The sequence below is a fragment of the Mustela lutreola genome, chromosome 8, assembly GCF_030435805.1.
Source record: "Mustela lutreola isolate mMusLut2 chromosome 8, mMusLut2.pri, whole genome shotgun sequence".
Classification (NCBI taxonomy): Eukaryota; Metazoa; Chordata; class Mammalia; order Carnivora; family Mustelidae; genus Mustela; species Mustela lutreola.
In genome coordinates this window covers 74,652,380-74,677,783 of record NC_081297.1, presented here as the reverse complement: position 1 = coordinate 74,677,783, position 25,404 = coordinate 74,652,380, and the positions used below count along the sequence as shown (strand labels likewise).

General features: G+C 38.4%; 1 protein-coding gene across 8 annotated transcripts in view; it reads right to left on the bottom strand.

Moving 5' to 3' along the window:
• The window catches only part of KIF21A (kinesin family member 21A), a 151,199-nt gene extending 126,822 nt beyond the window's left edge, over positions 1 to 24,377 (bottom strand). For all 8 annotated transcript variants that reach the window (XM_059185649.1, XM_059185652.1, XM_059185656.1 and 5 more), the window contains exon 1: positions 23,943 to 24,377. In XM_059185649.1, coding sequence (XP_059041632.1) covers positions 23,943 to 23,986 — 44 coding nt within the window. In that variant the 5' untranslated portion in view covers positions 23,987 to 24,377. The remainder of the gene's footprint in view (positions 1 to 23,942) is intronic.
• Between the last annotated feature and the right edge of the window lie 1,027 nt (positions 24,378 to 25,404).

The following is a 25,404-nucleotide window of genomic DNA, read 5'->3' as shown; positions in this document are numbered from 1 at the left end:
AAGGAGCCATATTGACCAGCAATATTCACTATGAAGTTGCTCGAACTACTAATTGATATAATAAAATACTAGCAAGTATAGCAATGAATGTGACTTTTCTTGGTATCTCATTTCAAGTATAAAACCTCAAGTAAAGTTTCTAAACACATCTCCATAGCATTTACCAAGAGGTGACCAAACTGGTCCTTCAACTAGCAGTCCTCACCACTCATCTTTAGGCTATACATGATAGGGTAAAGATTCATGGTCAAAATACTTTAAAAAAAAATTCGTATAGAGAACACTCTTTTCTCATTTCATCTCCAAAGTATAGGGAAGTAAAATGCCTCTCCTCTGTCAAGTCAAGTGGGGGGGAGGGCGTCCAAGTTTGTCTTTACTTACAGAGACTAAAGAGTTATAAGGGGACTGTGGCATTGCATTTCTGCAGAATGCGACTGTCCCATCTCAAAATGCCTATGTTGTAGAGGACAGTCAATCCCACTTCTAGAAAGAAGTGAGAGTGTCTCTGAGAAAAATATGATGCATGTCCTTTGGATTCCCGGTGTAAATATATAAAGTCTGAAGATGGGAAGTTAAAAAAAAAAAAAGGACAATTACTGAGCAAGTGGCACTTTTGCTACTGATAAGTCACAGATACGTGGTATTTTGCATTGCCCAGGTAGACAAAAAAGTCAGTGGCCAGACTATCAGCATTCCTATGGAATTTTGCCAAGGAATGTTGACTACCACCACAGTAAATGGACATTCACTGTTACAGGCTATAGATACACAAGATAGGAATTAAGGAAGGGAAAAAAGCTAGAGTATTCACAAAAGGTTATGCACTGAGTGCAGCTCCCATTACAGACATGGCAAGAAGACTGCCCTCAGGAGGCTCTACAGTGAACTTGAGGACATTATAGCCAGCTAGTGAAAGCCAAGAGAGCACTACAAAAAGCATCAAGCAAAGAAGTACACAGAACACTAAGGAAAAAGAAATTTTGCTTTTCTTCTTTAAATGTCTCCCACTCCCTCTTTGGAAGACCCAGAAGAGGAAGAGTGAGCATGGAAGGAGAAATGGAAGCACAAATTGAGGCAGAATAAGGTAAGCGAAGGGGAGTTCCTCTTTTCCACTGTAGGTTATTAAGTCTGTGGTCAGGACTGAACTAGATGCAAAGAGAACAGGGAATTGGATGTTTTTAGTTTAGACTGGGCAGTACTTTAATTTCTGAAAATGAGACCATTCCTACAGATGAAAATAACCAGAAAGTAATGGGACCTACCCAAGAGGTTGGAAAGAAAAATTAAACAATTTTGATTGAAGCATAAAGCAAAAGATTCCTCGCTAGGGGCTATCAAAATCAGTCCACTCAACAAACCAGTTATACAGTCTTTAGGCATCAGATTTGAGAGGAGGACTTAATGATCTAGGAAAACATTCATGAAATGGAAAATGTGAAGTGAAAAAAAAACACATGATGAAAACTGGATATGCAATAGGATTCAATTTTTGTTATATTACATAAAGAATGAGATTATATTAAAATATAAAAGAAATAAATGTTTTTGTGTCTCAGGGTAGTGAAATTTTTATAAATTTTCCCAAAAATGATAATACTTTTATCATCAGAAAAAAGATACTGCTCAAAATTTTGCAAGTACCCTTGTGAAAAAAATATAAAATTTTTTACCATTACAATCAAAATCAACTTCTATCATTTTTTTAGTGTCATTAGTATTATTCCAAATTTTGTAGCCAAAAGCAGTTGCCTTACCAATATCAAATGAGAACTACAAAAATGCTTGAATTTCAGGGCCAGAAACAAACTGGCAGATACAGTGTTCGGTCAAGAACATCAAACAAGCTCTCTACAAGACAGTAGTAACATGGCAGGCCAATGCTACAAGAATATAGCTTAACATCTCCTCTCAGTGGGTTCACCAGATACCTCAAAATTCTCCTTACCCACCGTATCTCAGCAAAATATCAAACCACATCAAAATAGCCATCTAAAATCTTCAAGATGCTCTTTGCTCTAAAATATAGAAAAAGTTCATCAAACTCTAAAGTCACCATCAGATATCCAAATTTTCCAGATTAACCTTCAATATAAAAATTTTAATTCAATGCTGTATAGACTCTAATTTAGCCCCACCGTGTCTCTCACTTCCTTCCTAAACACCTTAGCTGTGTATTGGAAATCATGGTCCACAGCAGCAATATAGCCAAGTGTTAACATCTGGAAAACCAGCTAGAACCAAGTTTACCAGAATTCAAATCCAGCCCTGTCACTTACACCTACGTGACCCTAAGCAAATTGCTTAACTTCTCCAATTTCCTTATTCATAAAAAACAACTAATAATAGTGCCTATACTATAGGATTATTGTATCATGTGAGTTAATATGTGTTTATAAGCTAAAACATTTGCTTCTGCCACATAGTGCTTAATAGTTCATTTATTCTGACTTGAAAACCCAGCTATACCCTCAATCTAAAACCTCACCTGACTATCCCCTAAGGACATGGCTCTTACTGCCCTCAGGAAAGGCTATTTTTTGCCTGCAGGTGAGTTTTCTTTTTGCTCCCTAATGCAGTTTCCAACCTGTGTCTTCTCATCTCTCCCAAAGATCCCATCTTCCTAGAAGCACATGTCATCAGACCTTACTACCCCTCAAAATTCTTTATTGCTCTCCTTGTCACACTTAAAATTGATCTCACTTACAATCTACAGGGTCCCCTTCACCACTACTTCTACCAGCATTCTTGGCAACTTAAATCCCTTAAGTGGGTCTTCAACCCAGACATCTAGCCTGTGATCCAAACTCTTATATTTAACAATCAACTTGACATCTTTATTAGGATATCCAATGTATAGCAACTACAACAGAGCCAAAATAGAACTATTGCTCTCCCTTCCCAAAAAATCCATTTCTCCTCTAAGTTTCAAACCCGAGAATACTTAATTCTTTTTTCGTCATACCCTTTATCTGCAAGTCCTAACAGCTCTATCTCCAAAACATACCCCAAATCTACTGCTCGCCATCTGCCCTGCTACTGTTCAGTCCAAGCCATCTCCATCTCTTTTCTGGAACACATTAACAGCTTCTCACTGGTCTCCCATTTCCATGAATTCTTGTAACAAAGTTCGCCCTCTACATAGCAAACACTTATCTTTCTACAGTGTAAGTCAGACCACGTCAGGTCTCCTCCTAAAATTCTCTAAAGCTTTCCCACTAAAATGAAAGTTCAAAATTTCTATTCTTGATTACAGCCCTAAATGATCTGGCTCCTGCCCTTTTCCAGGCATTATCTCCATCCTCTTTTTTATTTGTTGTACCTGGCTATATTGCTCTTCCTACCATTCAACTATCATGCCAGTTGTTTTTTTTTTTTTTCAAGCATTTTGTCATTGCTTTTGCTTAGAATTCTCTTCTCTCAGATCTTCTCATAGCTCACTTCTCAGTCAGGATTCAGGTCTCAGCTCAAATGTCTCCTCCCAGCCAAGGCCAATTATTATCAAGCATACTGTTGCACATTCTGCACAGTACTAATCAATATCTGAAATTACTATTTTTATGTTTATTGTCTCTATCCTCACCCAATGTTATCTCCTTCAAAGTGGAAACCCTTATCTTGCTTACATCTACAAAGAGTACCTAACTTACTATGTTTTGACACAATTTTCCAACTTTTCATTGCTACAAAAGAAATACACATTCAGTAGAAACTGTACTTCGAATTTTGAATTTTGATCTTTTCCCAGGTTAGTATTAAGCAGCATGATACTCTCTCCTGATGCTGGGAAGCTGTAGAAAGCTGCAACTCCCAGTCAGCCACATGACCAAAGCAAACATAAATAACCAACACACTTAAGACTGCTCTGTTTTTCACTTTCAATAAATCATACGAAATATTCAACACATTATTACAAAACAGGATTTGTGTTAGTTGATTTTGCCCAACTTTAGGCTAATGTAAGTCTTCTGTATACGTTTAAGGTAGTCCAGGATAAGCTATGATGCTCGTAAGTTAGGTGTATTAAATGCATTTTCAACTTAATGCTATTTTCAATGTATGATGGGTTTATCAGGAGGTAACCCCTTTATAACTTGAGGAAGATCTATATATCCTCCATACCCAGAACACCCTTCCTGGAACACCAATGGCAATCAAATATTTTTTGACAGACTGACTAAAGTTTCCATAACAATAATCAAGAGTATACTATGTTTTCTCCTCTGGTGTTGAGAACCACATATGACATGCCTACTGATGTACTAAGCACTTCACAGAGGACAAAAAGAGATAAAGTCTATCTTTGTTCTTAAATAATTCAAAATCCATTTGAGCAGGAAGGAAAAAAACAACATAAACCCATGACACTAGAGACCACTACTGGGGCACTAAGGGGATCCCAGGATCTCAGGGTCCCGGGATCGAGCCCCACATCAGGCTCCCTGCTCAACAGGAGTCTGCTTCTCCCTCTCCCTCTGCCTCTCCCCCCAGTTTATACTCTCACACTCTCTCTCAAATAAATAAATAAAATCTTAAGAAAATACAAAATAAAGACTACTTTTTACAAAGCAATCTATCATACACTATATATAATACTTACCTATGTGAATACAGTAGCAGTAGTCAGTAAAGGCACCCTTAGGAGAGAAGAATTCTATAAGGTATATATTGTTAATATCTTTTACAGATGAGGAAATTGACGTACAGCCAGCTTAAACAATTTACTCAAGGTTAAAAACTAGGAAACGAGTCCGGTTCAATCAAGTCTCTGAATGCCACAGCCCATTCTCAGAGGAAATTGTGTCTGCCAATTCCTTGTAACAGAGAGCTAGCTACTATGAAAGGTATATAACAGAAGTACAATTGGATAATAGATAAGTCAAGGACACCTAAAAGTCTATAATTCCACCAATATTAAATGTTCAAAATGCCTTGGGTTTTGGATCTTGAAAGATAAAACAGATTGTCAGTCTCCTAAGAAAAAACACAGCCTATTAGCCACAGAACATCAGGATCCATGCAGATACACAGGGAAAAGATAGGCAGTTAACTAAGGGACTTAACATTTTATCCAAACTATATTCTCAGAAATGGAATATTTTAGGCCACTTTTCATAGAAGCCTCCTGCCTCACTTAGATCCAAGCTGGCCTCTCTGAATGACTTAGTTATTAACTAACTGTGTGGGAAAATGTATGTGTGTATGTGTGAACATGTAGGCATGTGTGCATACTCTGCCCTTAGATGTGTGGAGAAGCAGATATCAATAAAGCTTTGCAATTAATATCTGATAAAAAGTGGATGAAATCTATGGGAGGTTTTTGTGGTTTTTTTGTTGTTGTTGTTGTTTTTTAGTGGAATGAGTATGAAAATTGGAAAAGATTAGAGAGAATAAGTACGGAGGATAAGAAAAAAAAGCAAATAAACCAACCGGGTTATGCTAAAGATTAAGAAATTGGAAAGATCATGGGACTTAGATTATTAGGAAGAGCTTACATAGATCATGAAACTTACATTATTAGGAAGAGCTTAAATTACTATTTTGGAAAATAGGAGTCATTTTTCTGTGTTACAAAATGAGCTATTGTGATTACAATGGCTACAGAAGTAGACCATTCCAATACCTTGTACATAATGTGTTCATCCTCCATTTTTGGCATGTTTCAGAGAGCCATCATATCTGCAAGACTCTCTTAACTAGACCAAATTCCTCAAAGCCAAAACCCATACTTGATTTACCTTGGATTTCCCAGTGCCTAACAAAGTGGGATTCAATAACTCATGATTGGAACTACTGAAATATATTGAACTGATCTGAGCCAAACTGAATTGGAATGATCAGCAGTGGCGCCATGTACTGTCTTCACATATTCATTTTTATTCCTCCATTTTAGATATCAAAAGATACTTAAGTAACTTCTGCCATATTTACAACAAGCTTGGAGCGATAGCTTTTGTTCTACACTTTTAGTGTAGAACACTTTTTTTTAGTGGCACTTTATAAAGAAGATGTAATGTACTCAGCAGAAGTCTAGTTCATTTTACACATAATGGGACTGAGTCATGGAGAGGGCCACGTTAGTTTCCCACAGGTCACTTTTACACCACTGCCACCTCACAGTGAGTGAGGTGCACATTTCATTTTACACATAATGGGACTGAGTCATGGAGAGGTGCCACGTTAGTTTCCCACAGGTCACTTTTACACCACTGCCACCTCACAGTGAGTGTACACCACACACTCACAGTGAGTCAATGCAATAGAAAAGAGCTGAACTCAAAGTCCAAAAGTATTACTTTCATCACCACAGTTCATTTAAAAGACTCAATTATAAAAGGGAAATTATGTAATGTGCAAATAAACCTACTTGGTAGTACCAAAAAAAAAAAAAAATGACGAAGATGACTGCTTTTGGAAACAGAAATTCCTTTCACTGCATTCTTTTTTCAGGAAAATAGCATGATTCTCATCAGAATGTACAGAAATTAACTCAAATATATAAGTATCTGCTTTTGCATAGGAGGAAATCTGATGATTTTGAAGGATAGTCATCTTCTGTTATATCACTCTATTTCTACCTCTGTAATTGTTTTTAATAGCTAATATTTGGAGGATTCTGCCTGTCAAAAACAGTAACTAAGACTGTCTTAGTCATCTTTAATACCCCACTTAACTTCTACCACAGATTTTCTAAGTTCATCTGTCACCACATCACTCCATTTCACAGGAAAACAACTTGTGAAAAAGACAAAAAAGTGTTTATTTTACCAGTTCAGTCAAGTTAGTTTTCTAAACAGATTTTTTTTTTAAGTGAAGTTTGTTTTCAGAATTGTTTGTTTCAGACTGTTGGTACCGTTAAATATCAGAAAATGGTTTTTGAATGCTAACAAAACTATAAAGGTTTCAGCAGCTAATACTGTCTAAACAAGAAAAACCTAATTCTAAAAAAGAGTCACAAATTAATTTTTTATTTAATCATGATAATTAAATTTTAAAAACATGTCAAATGACTTGTCTCAGACTCTAAAAAGGATAAATTAATAAAAAAATTTCATTTAACAAAGGAACTCTGTCACCTCAATCAGATCTATTAATTATTTCACATTAGATATGGAAATAGTGAGGTGTTTTCTTAGAGCTTATATATATAAGTGTTTATGTGTTATGTTCAATCACTTTTGGGGTCTTAGTAAATACTCTGTTAGTATTAGTAGAACTGTGCTTGAGTTAATGATATACCAAGAGATATATTTAAGAGGTTTAAGGATTAACAAGTCTGTCAGCTCACCTTGCCAGGTAAGCAGTTGGAAATCAATAAGTATTCCCATGTCCTTAAAGATAAACAGGAAAGGAATGTCATTCCATTAGTATACATACCAAAAGAAGACAAAGATTTTAAAAAAAAATTTATTCAACCTAGTCAAGAAAGCAGAATTATCTCAACCTTGACTTTCTATTGTATTCATAAAGACAAACTAAGACATCCATTCTATCATATAAATATAATGCTGATAACTTCAACTGGTAATATCAAGGTCAATACTATCTAATATAAATGTACCCTTATTTTCTCTTTTGTTCATATTTACTGAGATACAATTGACAAATAAAATCATAACATATGTATAGTGTACTTTGTGATGATCTGCTATATGAGCACACTTTTTTTTTTTAAGATTTTTGCTTATTTATTTCAGAAAGAGAGCAGAAGCTGGGAAGACAGGTAGAGGGAGAGGGAGAAGCAGACTCCCTGTGAGCAGGGAGCCTGATGTGGGACTCGATCCCAAGATCCTGAGATCAGGACCTGAGCAGAAAGCACACACTTAACTGACTGAGCCACCCAGGCACCCCCCATGTGACACATCCAAAGGATTCCCCCATCAAGTTAATTGAGGCATTCATCACCACACATTTGCCCTTTTTTCCCTTGATAAAAACTTTCAAGTTCTATTCTCTTAGCAAATCTCAGTTACACAATATAGTGTTATCAACTAGTCACCCTGTAATACATTAAATCTCTGGACCTTATACATCTTATAGCTGAAAGTTACTAACCTCTCCCTGTATCTCTGCTCAAAAAATAAATTTTTGCAAGTTAATGAATACAAGTAACATTCAGTGAGGCCTGCTATATGCCAAGCATTATTCTGAATACTTTATAAATATGCCAATTAAATCTCATATAATCCTATGAGAGATTAGTACTCTTATTATCTCTATTTCACAGAGAAACCAAGATGATGGTAGGTTTTTTTGGCTTTTGTTTTTTAAAGGTTTACTTAATTATTTATGAGAGAGGACGCATGTGTGAAAGAGAGGGGAGTGGGGATGGGGCAGAGGGATAGGGAGAATCTAAAGCAGACTCTGCAGTGAGCACAGAGCCTGGTGCACAGATTGACACAGGGCTCAATCCCACAAACCTGAGATCATGACCTCACCCAAAACCAAAAGTCACACGCTTAACCCACTGGGCCACCCAGGTGCCCCAAAGGTAGAGTTTTATAAACAAGAGCTCACCAAGAAGGTATTCCTGTCTTAAGGAGATTGGAAAAGAAATTGTGGTTATTCACTATTAATTTTTACCTAGAAGAGGAAAAATAGAAATTTATAGAGATATAGATGGAGAGAGAGAGAGAAAAAAAAAAGGTAGTAGGAAGAGGAAGGAGAAAGGAAACACTAAAAAAGAAGAAAGAATCTAGTATCTCCCAAACAATATTAAAGGCAAGGAATTAACAACATTCATATAATCTTAACAAATCTATAAGATGGATATTAACTCCATTTTACAGATGACAAAACCAAGATTCATAAAGTTTAGGAGGTTGTCCTACAATTTTGAACTCAAAACTTTGTGACACTAAAGTCCATGCTCTTTTCAATAAGCAGTGCTGCAAAGGACAATAAAATTAAGGCAGGTTCGTGGCGGAAGGGAAAAGACAAAATTAATAAGGAACATGAAGCTAGAAAAAGAGAGATCAACCAGTGTTTAGAAGTTCCTGTATAGATATTGGGATAAGACAAGGCACTATTGCCATAGATCCTGATGCTTTTAACTGACAGTGCAGGGCTTCTGGGAACCACAATGGCTACTCGATTTACCTTGATCCCCTCACACATTCTTCTTCTCCCATCCCTTCTCACTGTCAGTGAAGCTACCATGAGGAATACCACTTCCCAATTCACCTAGATGTGCCAGTCCCATACTGAGCGATTACAGTGGACACCAATGATTTGGCCTAGCCCAACACACATTCTATGGGCTGCTTCATCAAAATTGAGATGCTAAACTGTCATTGTGCATACGTTACATGACCACAGCAGAAGCTACCAGAAAAGAACCATTTTCATATTAACACATAGGTAGACATAGTTCAGGAGTGACCAAAATTTTCCATTTCAAAACGACAATCAAGAAAGCCGCTCAAAACTTCAAAGTTTCTTGACAAGCTCATATATCCTTTTTAACTAAAATGTCATTTGGACATGTTTTCATATGGACAATCTTTTCATCAACTGATATTAGAAAACAAATATCAATTTGTCTATTAATATATTTTATACTACATTAGCCAGATTCATCAACTCCTTAGTGGATTTTATGTTTTAATGAGTGTGTTTGTATATGTGTGTGTGTGTGTGTGTGTGTGTGTGTTTCATGTCAATCCCATAACAAAATCACAGCTTCTTTTTTTTGTTTTTTAAAGATTTTATTTATTTATTTGACAGACAGAGATCACAAGTAGGCAGAGAGGCAGGCAGAGAGTGAGAGGGAAGCAGGCTCACTGCTGAGCAGAGAGCCCGATGCGGAGCTCGATCCCAAGACCCTGAGATCATGGCCTGAGCCGAAGGCAGAGGCTTTAACCTCTGCCTTATAAGCATCACACTGAAATCAACTGAACTTATAGCCTAACAATACCCATAGCATTCAGTAACATAGAATTTCTTTATGCTTAGTTTTTTTTTTTTTTTAATATGCCTATTTTTAAATAGAATGGGATAGAATCTTACTATTGAAACATAGAAAACAGGGCGCCTGGGTGGCTCAGTTGGTTGGGCGACTGCCTTCGGCTCAGGTCATGATCCTGGAGTCCTGGGATGGAGTCCCACATCGGACTCCCTGGCACGGCAGGGTGTCTGCTTCTCCTGCTGACCTCTCTCCTCTCACGCTCGCTCGCACTCTCTCTCTCAAATAAATAAATAAAATCATTTAAAAAAAAAAAAGAAAGAAAGAAACACAGAAAACAAGGCAAAGAAATTGATGCAAAACGTGCAAATTTAAAAGTGTGAAATTGGGACGCCTGGGTGGCTCAGTTGGTTGAGCAGCTGCCTTCGGCTCAGGTCATGATCCCAGGGTTCTGGGATCGAGTCCCACATCGGGCTCCTTGCTCGGCAAGGGAGCCTGCTTCTCCCTCTGCCTCTGCCTGCCTCTTTGTCTGCCTGTGCTCTCTCGCTCTCTCTCCCTCTGTTTCTGGCAAATAAATAAAAAAAATCTTTAAAAGTGTGAAATTATCAGAAGTCTTTGAGTTACTCTATTTTGAAAGCTGCAGTCATAGAACACAAGATAAATAAAATTATGACTGGCTATACCAAGTTAATACAAAACTAAGAATCAAATATAACTAAAGAAACCCTATACTCAGAGACAAGAATTGCATTTGCTACAAAGGTAACAGAAGGTCCAATTACACTTATGTAACAAAATAGATAAGAATATAATCAAGGACAGATGGAATTTTTTGCCAATCTAAGTAAGGCCAAGTTGGCTAACTAAAATTCAAAAGTATCATACTATATTGTCTAAATTGAGACTTGACAATGTCACAGATGTCACGTTTGGATTAAAGAATCTTAAATGGCAGGCCAAATAACCAGGAATGAAATCTGTAATCTCAGGTTTAATCAGCCATTGACAACTTCCATTTTAGGGCAGGACAGATACAGACTAGTTGGCCAACAAGCTGCTCAAACTAGTGTTTTGTATTCAACCAAGGTGAACAAAAGCAATATAACCACTTTAGGAATGCACTAATTTTCAAGGAACATGGAATGGTTATGAACCTGTGTTTGATTAACCATCAGTGGCTTAGACCAATGTGTTGAATGAATATCTATATTATCTTAATACATTATATCTTGTTGTAGATATAGTTTAAATTTTAAAATTATAAATCAAGATATCTTTTTTTAAAAAGCATCCTCAATGTCATAACATTTAACCATATACTGTGGGTGGGGCAGTGCCACCATCCCCCCCTTCAATTCCAAAAATTGATCATTTGTAGAGTCTGCTTATTAGTGGAAATGAAACCATTACAGGAATCACAAAGCACAGCAAACTCTTAGAAAAATGAAACTAAGATCCTTACTAGACAATAAAAGTCTGTCAATTGAATTACTTTTTGAAATATGGAATTTAACATATATTGAGTTAACCACTGATATATAGTAGATGACACATAATATGCAGCAAGTTATGCAAAATGCCCTTATCTGATATAAAGACATGGAAAAATTCTTATGCTATACTCTAAAATGGTAAACATCAGACTATAAAAGTATATCCACATTATAATAATTTTTTAAAATTTATAAAACAGACTAAAAAATATCAAAATGCTAATAGTAACTAGATCAGGGTGATGAACTGTGATTGATTGTTTTTCTCATCTTTTTCTGGATACTTTTTCTAATGTGATTATATTATTTCAATAATAGAAAATAATTGGGCACCTGGCTGGCTCAGTCGGAGGAATATCCACTCTTGATGTGTTGTTAGTGAGTTTGAGCCCCATGTTGCATGTAGAGATTACAAAATAAATAAATAAATAAACAAACTTTAAAAAGAAAGAAGAAAAAAATAATAAGTCAAATAGAAGTTACTTATGAAATGAAAAGCTGATTTGAAGGTTCTTAGACTAGGCCTGCAAGATCTATTTTCTGCTTCTAATTATCAGTCTTCTTTAAAATGCCTTCAGCTAAATCTTGACATAGTTCTGTCAATGAATACTGCAAGCACATTGCCCCATCACCTCTAGGTACTAGAAAAAATTCTATAGAAAATATAAACTTTAAAAATTCTGTGTTTTTAGTACTTCCAGTTTTTTCCCCAGTTTTCTCCTTATAACACTCTTTACTCCATACCCTGGTTTAGTGTATTGTTGCCAAGTCCGACAAAAGGAAGCAAGGAAAGCATTAATAACATTTTCAAAACCCTAGTGCAAGCCAATTCAAATATTCACATTTTTATTAATCAATTTAGTCACCATCCTCTTATATTAGATTAAACTAGTAGAAAATATACTCAATACTATTGTTAATCTCACAAAGTATATGATAGTAACTTTACAAAATACTAAAAACCATACCAACTATAAGTCTGTATGGGAAGAGAAAGGAAAAAGCTAAAATGGTGAATTTTAGTAAACTATAAAAGAAGGAATTTGTTAAGTTAGAGCAGAATGGTATGAAAGGAACATATTGAAAACAAAATAAAAACTAGAAGGTTAGGTAAGGTAAGGTTTTTAGAAGTGTTCATATACATTTGCTATCATTCATAACAGTGCAAGTAATAGACACACTCAAAGCAAAAGAGCAGACACAAACACCTATAAAGCACTTTACTAACTCAAGTTACAGATCACACATTAAAGAATGACTAATCCAATTGCTAGCATTTGAAATATAGCCAACAGGTCCATTGTTGGTTATATCAAACTCATGTCCAATAATATTATTGTATGCATTGTGTAAAAACCATTTTCCAAATGCTTTCATGTGGCTGGCTCTTTTGATCCTTTTTCAAGTCCACCGAGGTAAGCAGATAACTACTTACCAAAAGCCAAGTTTATCAGTGGTTAAGAATCCAAAACAAAACAATTTTCTAACCATCTCATATTCATTCTATTATATCACATTGCCTCCAAGTTATGTGATTCCAGTACACAGTGGGTATTTATATTTATATAATGAATGAATTTTGGTCTAAAAAATTAGTAAGATTAGAAAGAATACAAATGAGGGTAGAGATGGCCTATGTCTCATTCTCCCATGTGATCAATATACCACATCATAATAATTAACTATAGCTTGACCCTCTCCAAAGTTTCATGTTCTTGCTTGCTGATGGAAAAGGTCTCTCTCAGGGTGCCTGGGTGGTTCAGGCAGTTAAGCATCTGCCTTCAGCTCAGGTCATGATCCCTGGATACTGGAATGGAGACACACATCAGGCTCCCTGCTCTGCCAGGAGTCTGCTTGTCCCTCTCCCTCTGCCCTGCTCAGTCTCTCTGTCTCTCTCTCTCCCTTTCAAATAAATAAAATCTAGAAAGAAAGAAAGAGAAAGAAAGGAAGGAAGGAAGGAAGGAAGGAAAGGAAAGAAAAGAAAAGAAAAAGGCTCTCATTTAGAACAACTCCAAAATGACTATGTAACTATGTCAAAGAATATGGGTATATACCCTGAAAAAAAATACGTCCTTCATCATATTCAGAGAACTACAAACTCATCATGCCTAAGTGACAGACACAGCTCCCCAAAGTTGAGAATAATGTCAAATCCAATTTCAAAAACTAATATTTTACTACACTCTAAGAGATCCATAGTGCCATCCTTGATTTAGCCCCTGCTTGGGCTCATGATGGGACACAACCAAGTCTGAAGAACTTTCTTATTTCCTTGCTCTTACTGAAGATGCTAATAGGGGTGACAGTCACCCAAGTAGACTCACCATGGGGTTAAATACTGAAAGACCGTCACTCCAATCTAGACAGGTGGACATCTGCTTGTTTCAATATCAAAACCACAATGTCCTTCAAATGTTCTTGTATAATAATGCTATCAATATGCTAGCACCTTCTTTAACTTTTTTTAAAGACATTATTTATTTATTTGAGAGAGAGTGTGTGTGTGCACCTGCAAAGGAAGAAGAAGGGGGCGTGGGAAGAATCTCAAGCAGACTCTGCACTCAGCACCAACCCTGAAATCATGACGGGAGAACCAAACCAAAAATCAGATGCTTAACTGACTAGGCCACCCAGACACCCCAAACACCTTCTTTAAAAAAGCATTAAATGTTCTCTGAGTTTGGGGAACATTTCAAGCTGAACAGTGAAAAATCACATTGTATATATCTCTCTCATTGCAAGTTTAGTGGGAGAGAGAGAAGACTCATATAAGGAAGATCTATGGCCCCAAACGGCAGAAATTTCTGTACACGGGAATAATTTAGAAAGGCTTCATGTAGAGGGGAGATTTAGGACTTTTTTTGGATGACAGGCCTCAGTTATGGTCAAAATGTGTTGTATTCTTTTTTTTTTTTTATAAATAAAATATTTTTTTTTTAAGATTTTATTTATCCATTTGACAGAGAGAGATCACAAGTAGGCAGAGAGGCAGGTAGAGAGAGAGAAGGGGAAGCAGACTCCCTGCTGAGCAGAGAGCCCAACATGGGACTCAATCCCAGGACCCCGAGATCATGACCTGAGCCGAAGGCAGCGGCTTAAAACCCACTGAGCCACCCCAAATGTGTTGTATTCTTATCTCCTTCTAAAATAAGGAGAGGAAGGACTAAGATATTATTTAAAAGCTTAAGAATCCAAAAAAAAAAAAAAAATATATCACCTATCATGTGAAGTATTACCTAAAGGAAGGTCTGTGTGTGTGTGTGTGTGTGTGTGTGTGTTGCACTTTATTTTTTTTTCTTTTCAGCATAACAGTATTCATTGTTTTTGCACCACACCTAGTGCTCCATGCAATCCGTGCCCTCTCTAATACCCACCACCTGGTTCCCCCAACCTCCCACCTGCTGCCCCTTCAAAATCCTCAGTTTGTTTTTCAGAGTCCATAGTCTCTCATGGTTCACCTCCCCTTCCAATTTCCCTCACCTCCCTTCTCTCCATCTCCCCTTGTCCTCCATGCTATTTGTTGTGCTCCACAAATAAGTGAGACCATATGATAATTGACACTCTCTGCTTGACTTATTTCACTCAGCATAATCTCGTCCAGTCCTGCCCATGTTGCTACAAAAGTTGGGTACTCATCCTTAAAAGAAGGTGTTTTTAAAACCACTCAGATTTCTACTTCTATCACCAATTCCAGGTCTCATTATATATCTCACCCCCACATGACTCTGCCCTACCGCTACCCTACCCCCCACTTCAGCCATCTTGCTCATAGCAAGTCTGCCATTATTACTGGAATGTGCTATAATCTTTAAGTATGTTGGAGTAAAAAGAAAAAAAAGTTTTAACAAAGGGGAAGGATGGGGGGAAAGGCTATATGCCTAGCATTCACAAAATGCTCCCATCTCCATGTTGAACATTATTTCCAAATTAGACTATACACACTATACTTAAGTGGCTGTCATTAAAGCATTACTGTGCCACCTGTGAATGTTGAAAGCAGTCCATATTATTTTTATCACCCAGTTCTGGCATTTCTTCACATTTAAATACACCATGAACTCCAAAATATAGACCTGTATTTCTGTTTCTGTTCCAGGGGTCCTTTACTCTGTGTCTCTGTGAGGTCCTTTTTAGAATCACTGTCCTGGTTCCTAGATTGGGGCCATCATAAAGCAAAAATAATGGGCACTTAAGAGTGGGGAAACCCATCTAAATGTAAAGTTAACTTTTATAAGGAGTACTTAAAGGATTAAAACTATAGTTTTTAAAATGTAAATTTAGGGGATCTGGATGGCTCAGTTGTTAGGAGTCTGACTTTGGTTCAGGACATGATCCCAGCATCCTGGGATCAAGCCCCACATTGGCTGCTTCTCCCTCTCCCACTACCCATGCTTTTGATCCTTCTCTCACTGTGTCTCTCTCTGTCAAATAAATAAATAAAATAATAAGTAAATAAATAAAATGTAAATTTATTCTATTTCTAGGACGTCTGCCAGAAAAACATGAAGACCTAGAAAATCCACAATACTAATCAACACAAAACTTGAGCTGCTAGCTGTGATACCTCAAGAAATTTCCTCAACTTCTCTGGGACCTATTGTCTAAACTATCATAAAGAAGGAGTCTTAACCAGCTAGTCCTTCCAGGTCCTTTCCATTTTAAAATCTATTTTTTTCAATAAGTACAGAAGTACTAAAAATCATCTTTGTAATACAAATGTCTGATAATTTTTAAAAACAAAGGACAAAGGAACCTCATATATAATTCTTAAACTGAAATTCAGAAAGATCTTATAATAATTGTAGGGTGTCATGAAAATTGTGCCTTTGCTTGGCTGTCATTTGCTTCAAATAAAGCCTGAGCCACAGGAAAACTATTTTAATACTATGAGAAGATTAAATAGTTAATCCACTGGGAAACCAAGCTGAAAGACAGAATTCACAAATCCGCGTCCCAGAGAGAAGCATTGAAAATAACAAACAAATTTGTTTTATTTTGGATAAAATTATTCTAATGATACACTGTACATAAATACTTTTTATTATCTGGCATCCATTTTCATTCTTGCGCCTTCCTTTCTAATCTGAAGCTGAGATGAAGATTATGTCTAACATTGGCAGAAAACAACCATTTTTAAGTCAGTCACACAAATGGGTTGTAACATATCTTGGGGGAAAACATCCATAATAATGCATATTCCAAACTTATGTCTTTGAAGATAAATTGAGAGAACTGGAAGATTGGGCAGATTATGGTATTAACTGCCAAGATGATTTCTGCTTTCATGGCTTCACAAAACTGGAATTTCTAGTGCATCACTCTACCCCATAATTATGCATCAAAATATTAACCAATTAGCAGGTAAGATGGTAAGAGCTCAAAGGGTAGTAATAATTAGACATGAAACTTGAACTTTCATAGAGTTCCAAACAACAAACAGGTCTATCACACTTCATAAATTCAATAAACCATATCTGAGGAAAACCTACCAACTCATATTTTGTAAATAAAATAATTTCATTGACTTTCAATTAACATCATGTACTAGCTCTTCTTTCATTTCCCTTACTTCCTAATCCAACTACAAAGACATAAAAGTGGGGCATGTATATTTTATAAAGTAGGATATGATATAAATAATACCCCCTAATGCATAAGCTTTGAAGTTCACTTTTTATTTGAAATACTTTAGAGTCAGGGCACACTTTTCATTTTTTAAATCACTCTTCTTAATGAATCAGGGTACCAAAAAAATGCTATTAAAAAAATAAAGGAGAAGGGGCACCTGGGTAACTCAGTGAGTTAAAGCCTCTGCCTTCGGCTTGGGTCATAATCCCAGAATCCTGGGATGCAGGGGGCCTGCTTCCTCCTCTCTCTCTCTCTGCCTGCCTCTCTGCCTACTTGTGACCTCTATCTGTCAAATAAATAAATAAAATCTTTTAAAAATAAATAAATAAATAAATAAAAGTAAAGGAGAAATAAAAATTAGAAACAATTATCTTCCATTTCTAGTTCACGCCATTGATTACATTTTGTGTTAGTTCTAACATATTTTGTTCATTTAAAGAAACTCATCTGCTAGGGATGTAAAATCAGAGACCATGTATGTCATACATGGTATATATCCTCAGCAGTAGACAAGTGTGCAGCATGGGGTCCCTGGCTGGCTCAGTCTATACAGCATGTGACTCTTGATCTCCCTTAGGACTGTAAGCTCAAGGCCCACTTTGGGTGTACAGATCACTTAAAAATAAAATCTATAAGGGATGCTGCCGTGGTTCAGTTGGCATGATCTCAGGGTCCTGGGATAGAGCCCCAAGTCAAGCTCCACGCTCAGCTGGGAGCCTGCTTCTCTGTCTCCTACTTCTTCTGCCCCTCTCTCCTCTTGCGTGCTCGTCTCTCTCTCTCAAATAAATAACATCTTTAATAAATAAGAAAATAAATAAAATCTTTAAGAAAAAAGTGTTCAGCACATAGTAGACACTTAATAGACATTTGTTGCATGAAAAAACAAATAAACAAATGACCAAACACCAGGAAACCATCTATTTCAATAAAATAAATATCTCTAAAAGCCTCACTTACCTACTTCTGTATTTTCTAAACATTAAATTGTTTCAAATAATTCAAATCACATGTATATAAGCATTTCAGCCTGAAAGATCCTTATTACATGAAATTAATATATAAAATGTTTTTGAAAACATTTGGAAATATGTTTAAGAACAGAAATAAGAAATGTTAACTAGACTAAGGGGTGCTGATCATTTTGCAATGTATACAAATTTCAAATCATTATGTTGCACACCTGAAGTTAACATGTTATATGTCAACTATACCTCAATTAAAACAAATGAACAAAGAACAAAAACAAAATACACAGAAATAGGTAAGAAAAGCCTGAGTTTGAGTTCCAGTACTGGTACTTAGTAGCTAAGAAACCTTGAACAGGTCACCTCGTGCCTTTATGACTCATTTTTTTATCTGTAAAATAGGAATAAGAATATCTGCCAGCCTACCTCACAGGGTTTTAATGTTGATTAAATAAAATATTGTACATGTGTCTTATAACCAGTGGGGAAAAGCAACCACAAAAGACAAAAAGTTTCCTGTTCAGTAACAAGAGTACCCAAAATAAATAGATTGTTGGGAAAGTCAAGCTTGAAATGTTAAAAACTTCCTTCCTGTAGATATAAAGCCAATAGTTTCACTAACAACAAAATCACATATTTAATAGACCAGCTATGCAAAGTTCTTACAACTTGTAATACCTTCACATTGCCACATCAGCATGGGGAAAAAAAAATGTCCAGAAAGGTCACCATGGAAATCAGTGCCAGTGACAGACCTAAAACTGACCTTTTGACTGTCCAACCAGTCTTAAGCCTACTGAGCAATGTCACTATTTAAAATTGCTTTAGTAAGGTAAAAACACAGCAAACTGAAACCCAATTAGACTATGTTACACACTAATCCAAACTGATTGTCAAGGATATGTACAGTTCTCTGTCAAAGTCAAGCAAAGACATTTTAGCTCACAACCACATAGACAATGACACAAAAACACAATGGTCCTCTCTGTATCTCCATTTTTGTCCAGCTCTTGACATATTCTGCAAGCTAAAGTTCTTGAAAGGGAAAAATTTTGGGGGTGCCTGGGTGGCTCGGTCTGTTAAGCATCTATCTGCCTTTGGCCCAAGTCATAATCCCAAGGTCCCAGGATCAAGCCTCATGTTAGACTCCCTGATAAAGAGGGGGTCTGCTTCTCCCTTTCCCTTTGCCCCTCTCCTCAGTTTGTTCTCCCTCTCTCTAAAACAAATAAAATATTCTAAAAATAAATAAGTGAATAAATTTTTTAAAAAGGAAAAATTTTCAAATTTGCTAAGTCAGCATTCATAAACTGGAAAGCAAAAAAGCACATCACCTCTTAATGTCTTAAAATGAAAATTCAAATGTTTAATTCATCTTATTGTTTTGAATTAATTGAACAGTTCAATTCAGTATACCTATATATATATTTTTTTAAAGATTTTATTTATTTATTTGACAGAGAGAGAGAGATCACAAGTAGGCAGAGAGAGAGAGAGAGAGAGAACAGGCTCCCCTCCGAGCAGAGAGCCTGATGCGGGACTCAATCCCAGGACTCTGGGATCATGACCTGAGCCGAAGGCTTAACCCCTGAGCCACCCAGGCGCCCTACCTATATATTAAAAACAAAATATATACTATCCTTCATCATTCATTTTTGTTGATGGAATAAAATGATGAAAATCTATCTAAGCCATCCACTTAATTTACCACATTTTCTAAGAATTCAGCTACCATATTGAGGCCATAATCACTATCTTTCTAAACCTATATACCCGGGGGGAGGGGAGGAGAATGTTGCTTTTAGTGTGTGTGTGTGTGTGTGTGTGTGTGTGACCACTCTAAAAAAAGACACCTAGTATTTTGGCATTTTCTTGATCTAAAGGTGTAGTTCATCTATGATGGGATGGCTATGATTTGTTTCTATGTATTGACTTATCCTGCTGATAAATAGCGTAGTTTTATTCTATATTTAAAATATAGATCATGACCAACCAATAGAAACAATATGAGCAATATCATATTTGACTCTAAATTTTTTAGTAGCCACATTTTTAAAAAGGAAAATAAGTGAAATTAATTTTAATAATATTGTATATAACTCAATGTACCAAAATATCACTTTAATGTATAATCAATACAAAGATTATTGATATATTTGCATTCATTTTTCTTACTTAATCTTTGAAATTCAATGTATATATTACATTATATATGTCAAGTATGACGCTAAATTTTTATCAGAAATACTCTATCAGTATCTAGGTTATATAAACTAAACAGCTGAAAAAGCAGATCCATATAACCAACTTGTTTCAAGAATATTCAAATATGGGGCGCCTGAGTGGCTGGCTCAGCGGGATAAGCCTCTGCCTTCGGCTCAGGTCATGATCTTAGGGTCCTGGGATCGAGCCCCACATCAGGCTCTCTGCTCAGTGGGGAGACTGCTTCCCCCTCTCTGTCTGCCTTCCTCCCTGCCTACTTGCAATCTCTCAGTCAAATAAATAAAATCTTTTTTTAAAATTTTTTAAAAATTAAAAAAAAGAACATTCAAAAGTTATCCAAAAATGAGGTGCCTGGATGGCTCAGTCAGTTAGGCATCAGATTGTTGATTTTGGCTGGGGTCATGATCTTATGGTTGTGGGACAGAGCCCCTCATCAGGCTCCTTGCTCAGCAAGAAGTCTATTAAATATTCTTGCTCTTCCTCTCCCACAGCCTCCCCACCTCTCTCTCTTTCTCTAATAAATGAATAAATCTTAAAAAAAAAAAAAAAAAGTTATCCTAAAACTAAATCAAGGACCAGTTTTTAAGTTTAAAATTAAATTGATTAAAATTAAATAAAATGATAAATTTAGTTCCTCAGTGGCATTAATCAAATTCAAATGCTCCATAGCCACATGGGTTGAATAGTAGGGTTGTTATCTGAATCCATATCCAACCCAATGAAAGATACCCTGCAAAATACCTAAAATATACCCTGCCAAAAGGCATTTCCAGAAATTGAATGAAAAATATTCTCCCTAAATATGAAACTTTCTTTTGAACTTCTATTCCCCAAAGTTGTAGATGACCCATGCGCTTATTTTGAGAAATCTTAAAATGGAGTTATCACCCTTAACACTCTCTGCATCTAAGAAAAAAAACACAAGAACCTTTAGGACACTTTCTGCATTTCGCAGTGGAGTCAGTCCCCTATATCTGTTATTACATTATTCAGTGAAGAGGAAAGCAGATCAAATGCCTCTGTTGATTTGTTTCAATGTGTTGATTTACTTATCCTGCTGCTGAAGCCTGTCGCAAACTAGGGTCAAATTGGAGAACACTGTAAAGATTCAAGAGAATCTGAGGAAATAATTTTAATAAGTTCAGGTCCTCTCTTCCTGAGTTTTATCTTTTCTAGCAATATCAAGGTATACATAAATTATCAAAGCCACTCATTTGTAACTGAACTAGTATAGAAGCAGGAAAAGGCAACTGACTTTAAGCTAAATAAAGTTTTGTGAAGTATGTTCTTGCCTTTCACCTATGCAGGTTTAATGGTTAAGAATTTGTCTGGGTTGGAACACTGGTTCCTTCACTAGATACTAGTTTAACTTTAAGCAGGTCACTTAATGTTTTCAGTGTCCTAACTGTAAAATGGTCATAATAACAGAACCTAAATCAAAGATTGTTATGGGGAATAAATGAGATTTTCCATGATATAAAACATCTTAACAGCACTGACTCTTAGCACATGACATGTATCCAACAATGACTGCTCAGAATCAGAATAATCAGAGATGAGGATATATTTTCAACAAATATTTGTTGTAAATGAAAATATGTCTCCAAGCACTTTCTAAATACCAAAGTGCTGTAAAAACATAAGCTATTATTACCCTATGTAAAATAAGTTTAGAGAGTGGATCTATTCAGTGTATTTAATGAAAAAAAAAGGACCTTTACAGTGCAGCTTACCAAGTTCTGTTAATATTTTTATAAACCTTTCCCAAATAGACCCACACTTATGACTTGAAAAGTATAAGCATGATCAAATATCAATCATTTATAAATATATTTTATTCATAAATCAAATAGAAATTATTTATCTGCCAACAATACTTTAGGGTCATCCATGACTCTGCTCACCTTCAGTGTAAGCAGTATCAGATTTAATAGTACAGCAAATAAACTGCCGTATGATATTCTAGAGAATTCACAGATTAAAAAAAACTTAAATCTTTAAAAATTATTTCTCTCACAGACTAATTTTCAATTTTCATTTCTATTTTATGCTCCTTCTTCACCTTCTTTGACTGGATCCAGTAACAAAACTACCACTTACTGGGTTTCTGCCATGGTACAGTTACTAAAGAGTATTATAAGGCCAAAAGAGAGGTAGTAGCAGTGATTAGGAGAAACAAACTAATCCAACAATTGGATAAGTAGCCTCCTTCTCAAAAAAAAAAAAAATTTAACCAAATTAAAACTTCAAAAGCTTTATAACAGGTGATTCTAAACAGTCATAAAACTGTCACCTCCAAGGGTAATCATTTCCTAATCTGTTTTAAAAAAAAATCTTTAAGATTCATCTTATTCTTCTGTGATGTCTCTACACTTTTGAAAAAAAAGATTCATCTTATTCTGAGGTTCCTGGCTGGCTCAGTAGGAAAAGCATGACTCTTAAAGGGGGTGGGGGGGTAGGTTGGAGCCCTATGTTGGGTGTAGGCATCACTTAAATAAATAAACATTTAAAAAAAAATAAAATTCATCTTATTCTTAAAATTGATTAAATTACAAAGTCTATAAAATTGCCATTTCTATGCCTAATCAAGATTTGCCACTAAAATAATAATGCTGACATGACAGGATTGTTAAAATACCTTTCGAGAAAGACTACATGAGTGGAGGATTATTTTTTTTCATTAATTTCACATTTCTCCAAGGGCACTGTTTTCATAATCCTTAAAGTATAAAGAGAAGTAGATTCATAGTAGACCCTCAGAGAGCTGTGAAAGCAACGCACTTATTCTACCATGAACGCTTCATTAATATTTCAGTGATGATGTTGCAATTTTCCATAAGCAACTGTCAGAGCGCTGCTTCTTGATACGTATCAAAACAGTCTAAGTTACATTCAACACTCGTGTACCTGGCTTTGACCAAAACACAATTCTGATGTATCCGGTATTTCAAAACTCACACCCAGGCATGTATAATTTTATATTGTATCCACCCTGCCTAACCTCAGGATGTTTCACCCAGTCACCCATTTAACCCTTCCACTTGCTGAAGAGTTTCTTCCTTCTACAGACCTATCCCCAGGGAATCTAATTCTTAAGGAGAATTCCCATCCGAGTGCCTAAGAAGCCAGATGCGTCTCCTACACCCGTACGCTTGTGCTACGTCTGTCCCTGTGATGCTTCACGAGACTTCCATTTGCAGGCATCTAGAACCCTGCGTGGGGAAGCGCTGTCAGTCTGATGCTTTGTCTCCTGCCTCAGAAGGCCCGAGCTGCATGTACACATATGACAGACACTCTCTAAATAATCCAAAGAACTCCACAGCCCAGCACGGCGACAGCTCCTCCGGGCAAAGCCGGCCAGGCCTTCGCCCAAGGCCGCCCCACCTGAGGTGACTGTTCCTTGGGTGCGAGACCAGGCGGGGGCGGGGGCTGGCGCCAAGGGCTTGCACCCCTGAGGAGTCCGGGCGCTCCGGGGACCCGGCGTCGCGCAGCCGCCCGCTACCTGCAAACGCCACCCGGAGGCGGGCGGCAGAGTCTCTCCGGCAGCGCCCGGCCGGCCGGGAGCCCCTGCCTCAGCTTACCCAGCCGCCAGCCTCCCACCCGACGGTCCCCTCAGATCTCCGCACCACAGCAGCCGCCGCTCGCGACCGCAGCGCGTCCTCCCGGCGCCCTAAGCCCGCCGCCAGCCCGCAGTCCACCCGCCGCCGCCGCCGCCGCCGCCGTGTCCGTCCTCACCTGACAGCCACCCGCACCGAGCTCTCGTCCGGGGCACCCCACATGCTGGCGGCTGGCGACAAACGGGGCCGCTGGGCCTCTGCACCGCAGAGCTGAGGCACCGCCGGCGGTGCGGCGCTCGGGCTCAGCAGACTGGAGCGGCAGGGGGCGGCCGGCTCACCTCCGCCGCGCTCCAGCCATGTTGGGCGACTGAATGGAAAGGTGGCGGCGGCGCTGAGGCAGGAGGAGGAGGAGGTGATTCACGACTGGCGGACGCCCGCCCCTTCTCCCCCGCTCACCCCCCAGGATCTGGGGCGGGGACGAGGCGCGCTTGAATGGCAACCGCGGCGGCGGCGGAGCCAGCAGGCCGCCCGCGGCTTCCTGACCGCCGGTAAGTGCGCCCTGCCCCCTCCGGTGGGGACGCGGCCTGCCGGCTGCCGGGCCGAACACTCCACGCCCGCCTGGGCTCTCAGGGCTGCCGGCCCCGCACTGCGTCAGCGGCGGCCGCACAGCCCGGCCCCAGCGCGCCCTCCCCGGGCCCGCGCCCCGCCCTGCCCTCGGCGGGCACTGCCTGGCGCTGCTGGGCAGGGAGGCGCGAGGGGGAGGGATGCCGGCCGCGGGCTGCCTCCGCCCGAGGGCGGCGAGCCCGTGCGCCCTTCCAGGTTCTTCTGTGAGAACGCGGCGGCGGGTGCTCGCCCGGCTGCCTGCGTCCTTTCTAAAATCGGAGCTCGGTGCACGAGCGCAGCGCCAGGAACCAGAGCGCTGCCACTGTGGTTCGGCTTTGTTTCCACCCTCGGGCTTGTTGTCCTCTCTCCAGCGTGGACTTTGACCCCCTTCCCCAGCCCCCCCCCCGCTGATCGCCCTCCCTCCCTGGAGTCAGTCAGTCGTGCTAAACTGACTCCCTGGTTTGGCCACTGTCCGGGCAGCTGGGCTGTTCCGCGGTGCATCGCCCGTTTACCAGCCCACACAGAACATGGAAACGATTTACTCCGAGGCTCCTGAATGCGTTTCTGTGAAGTCATTTTGTACACTGGTCAATGAACTGCACCCTGGTACTGCCAAGCGTTCCCAGCACTGAATATCCACCAAGACCTGCTCTGTAGTAAATCCTCACAAACGGATTTTTTTTCCCCCTTCCTGGCCTTCAAAAGGCACCTCCCGATCCCGGGATTCTATCAACATCGAACCATTGTGGTGTCTTCTTGTGACTATTGTGCTTCCACATGCCTTTAGACAGCTCTGTGGCAACAGCCTTTATGAGTTTCCCCACAGAGTATCTTTTGTGGACGGCCGCATACATTTCTCTAAATAAACATGTGGGTTCGTACAAAACAGGATAGATTAAATGGCACCATCCAAATGCAGACACAGGCTCCCAGGTACTGACATCCTACAAGTGCACACCTAAGCGTTCTACACAGCAGAGATCCAGCAGAGTGGGTCGGAGGAGGCGGCACACTCTGGGACAAACAAGAAGTGCTTA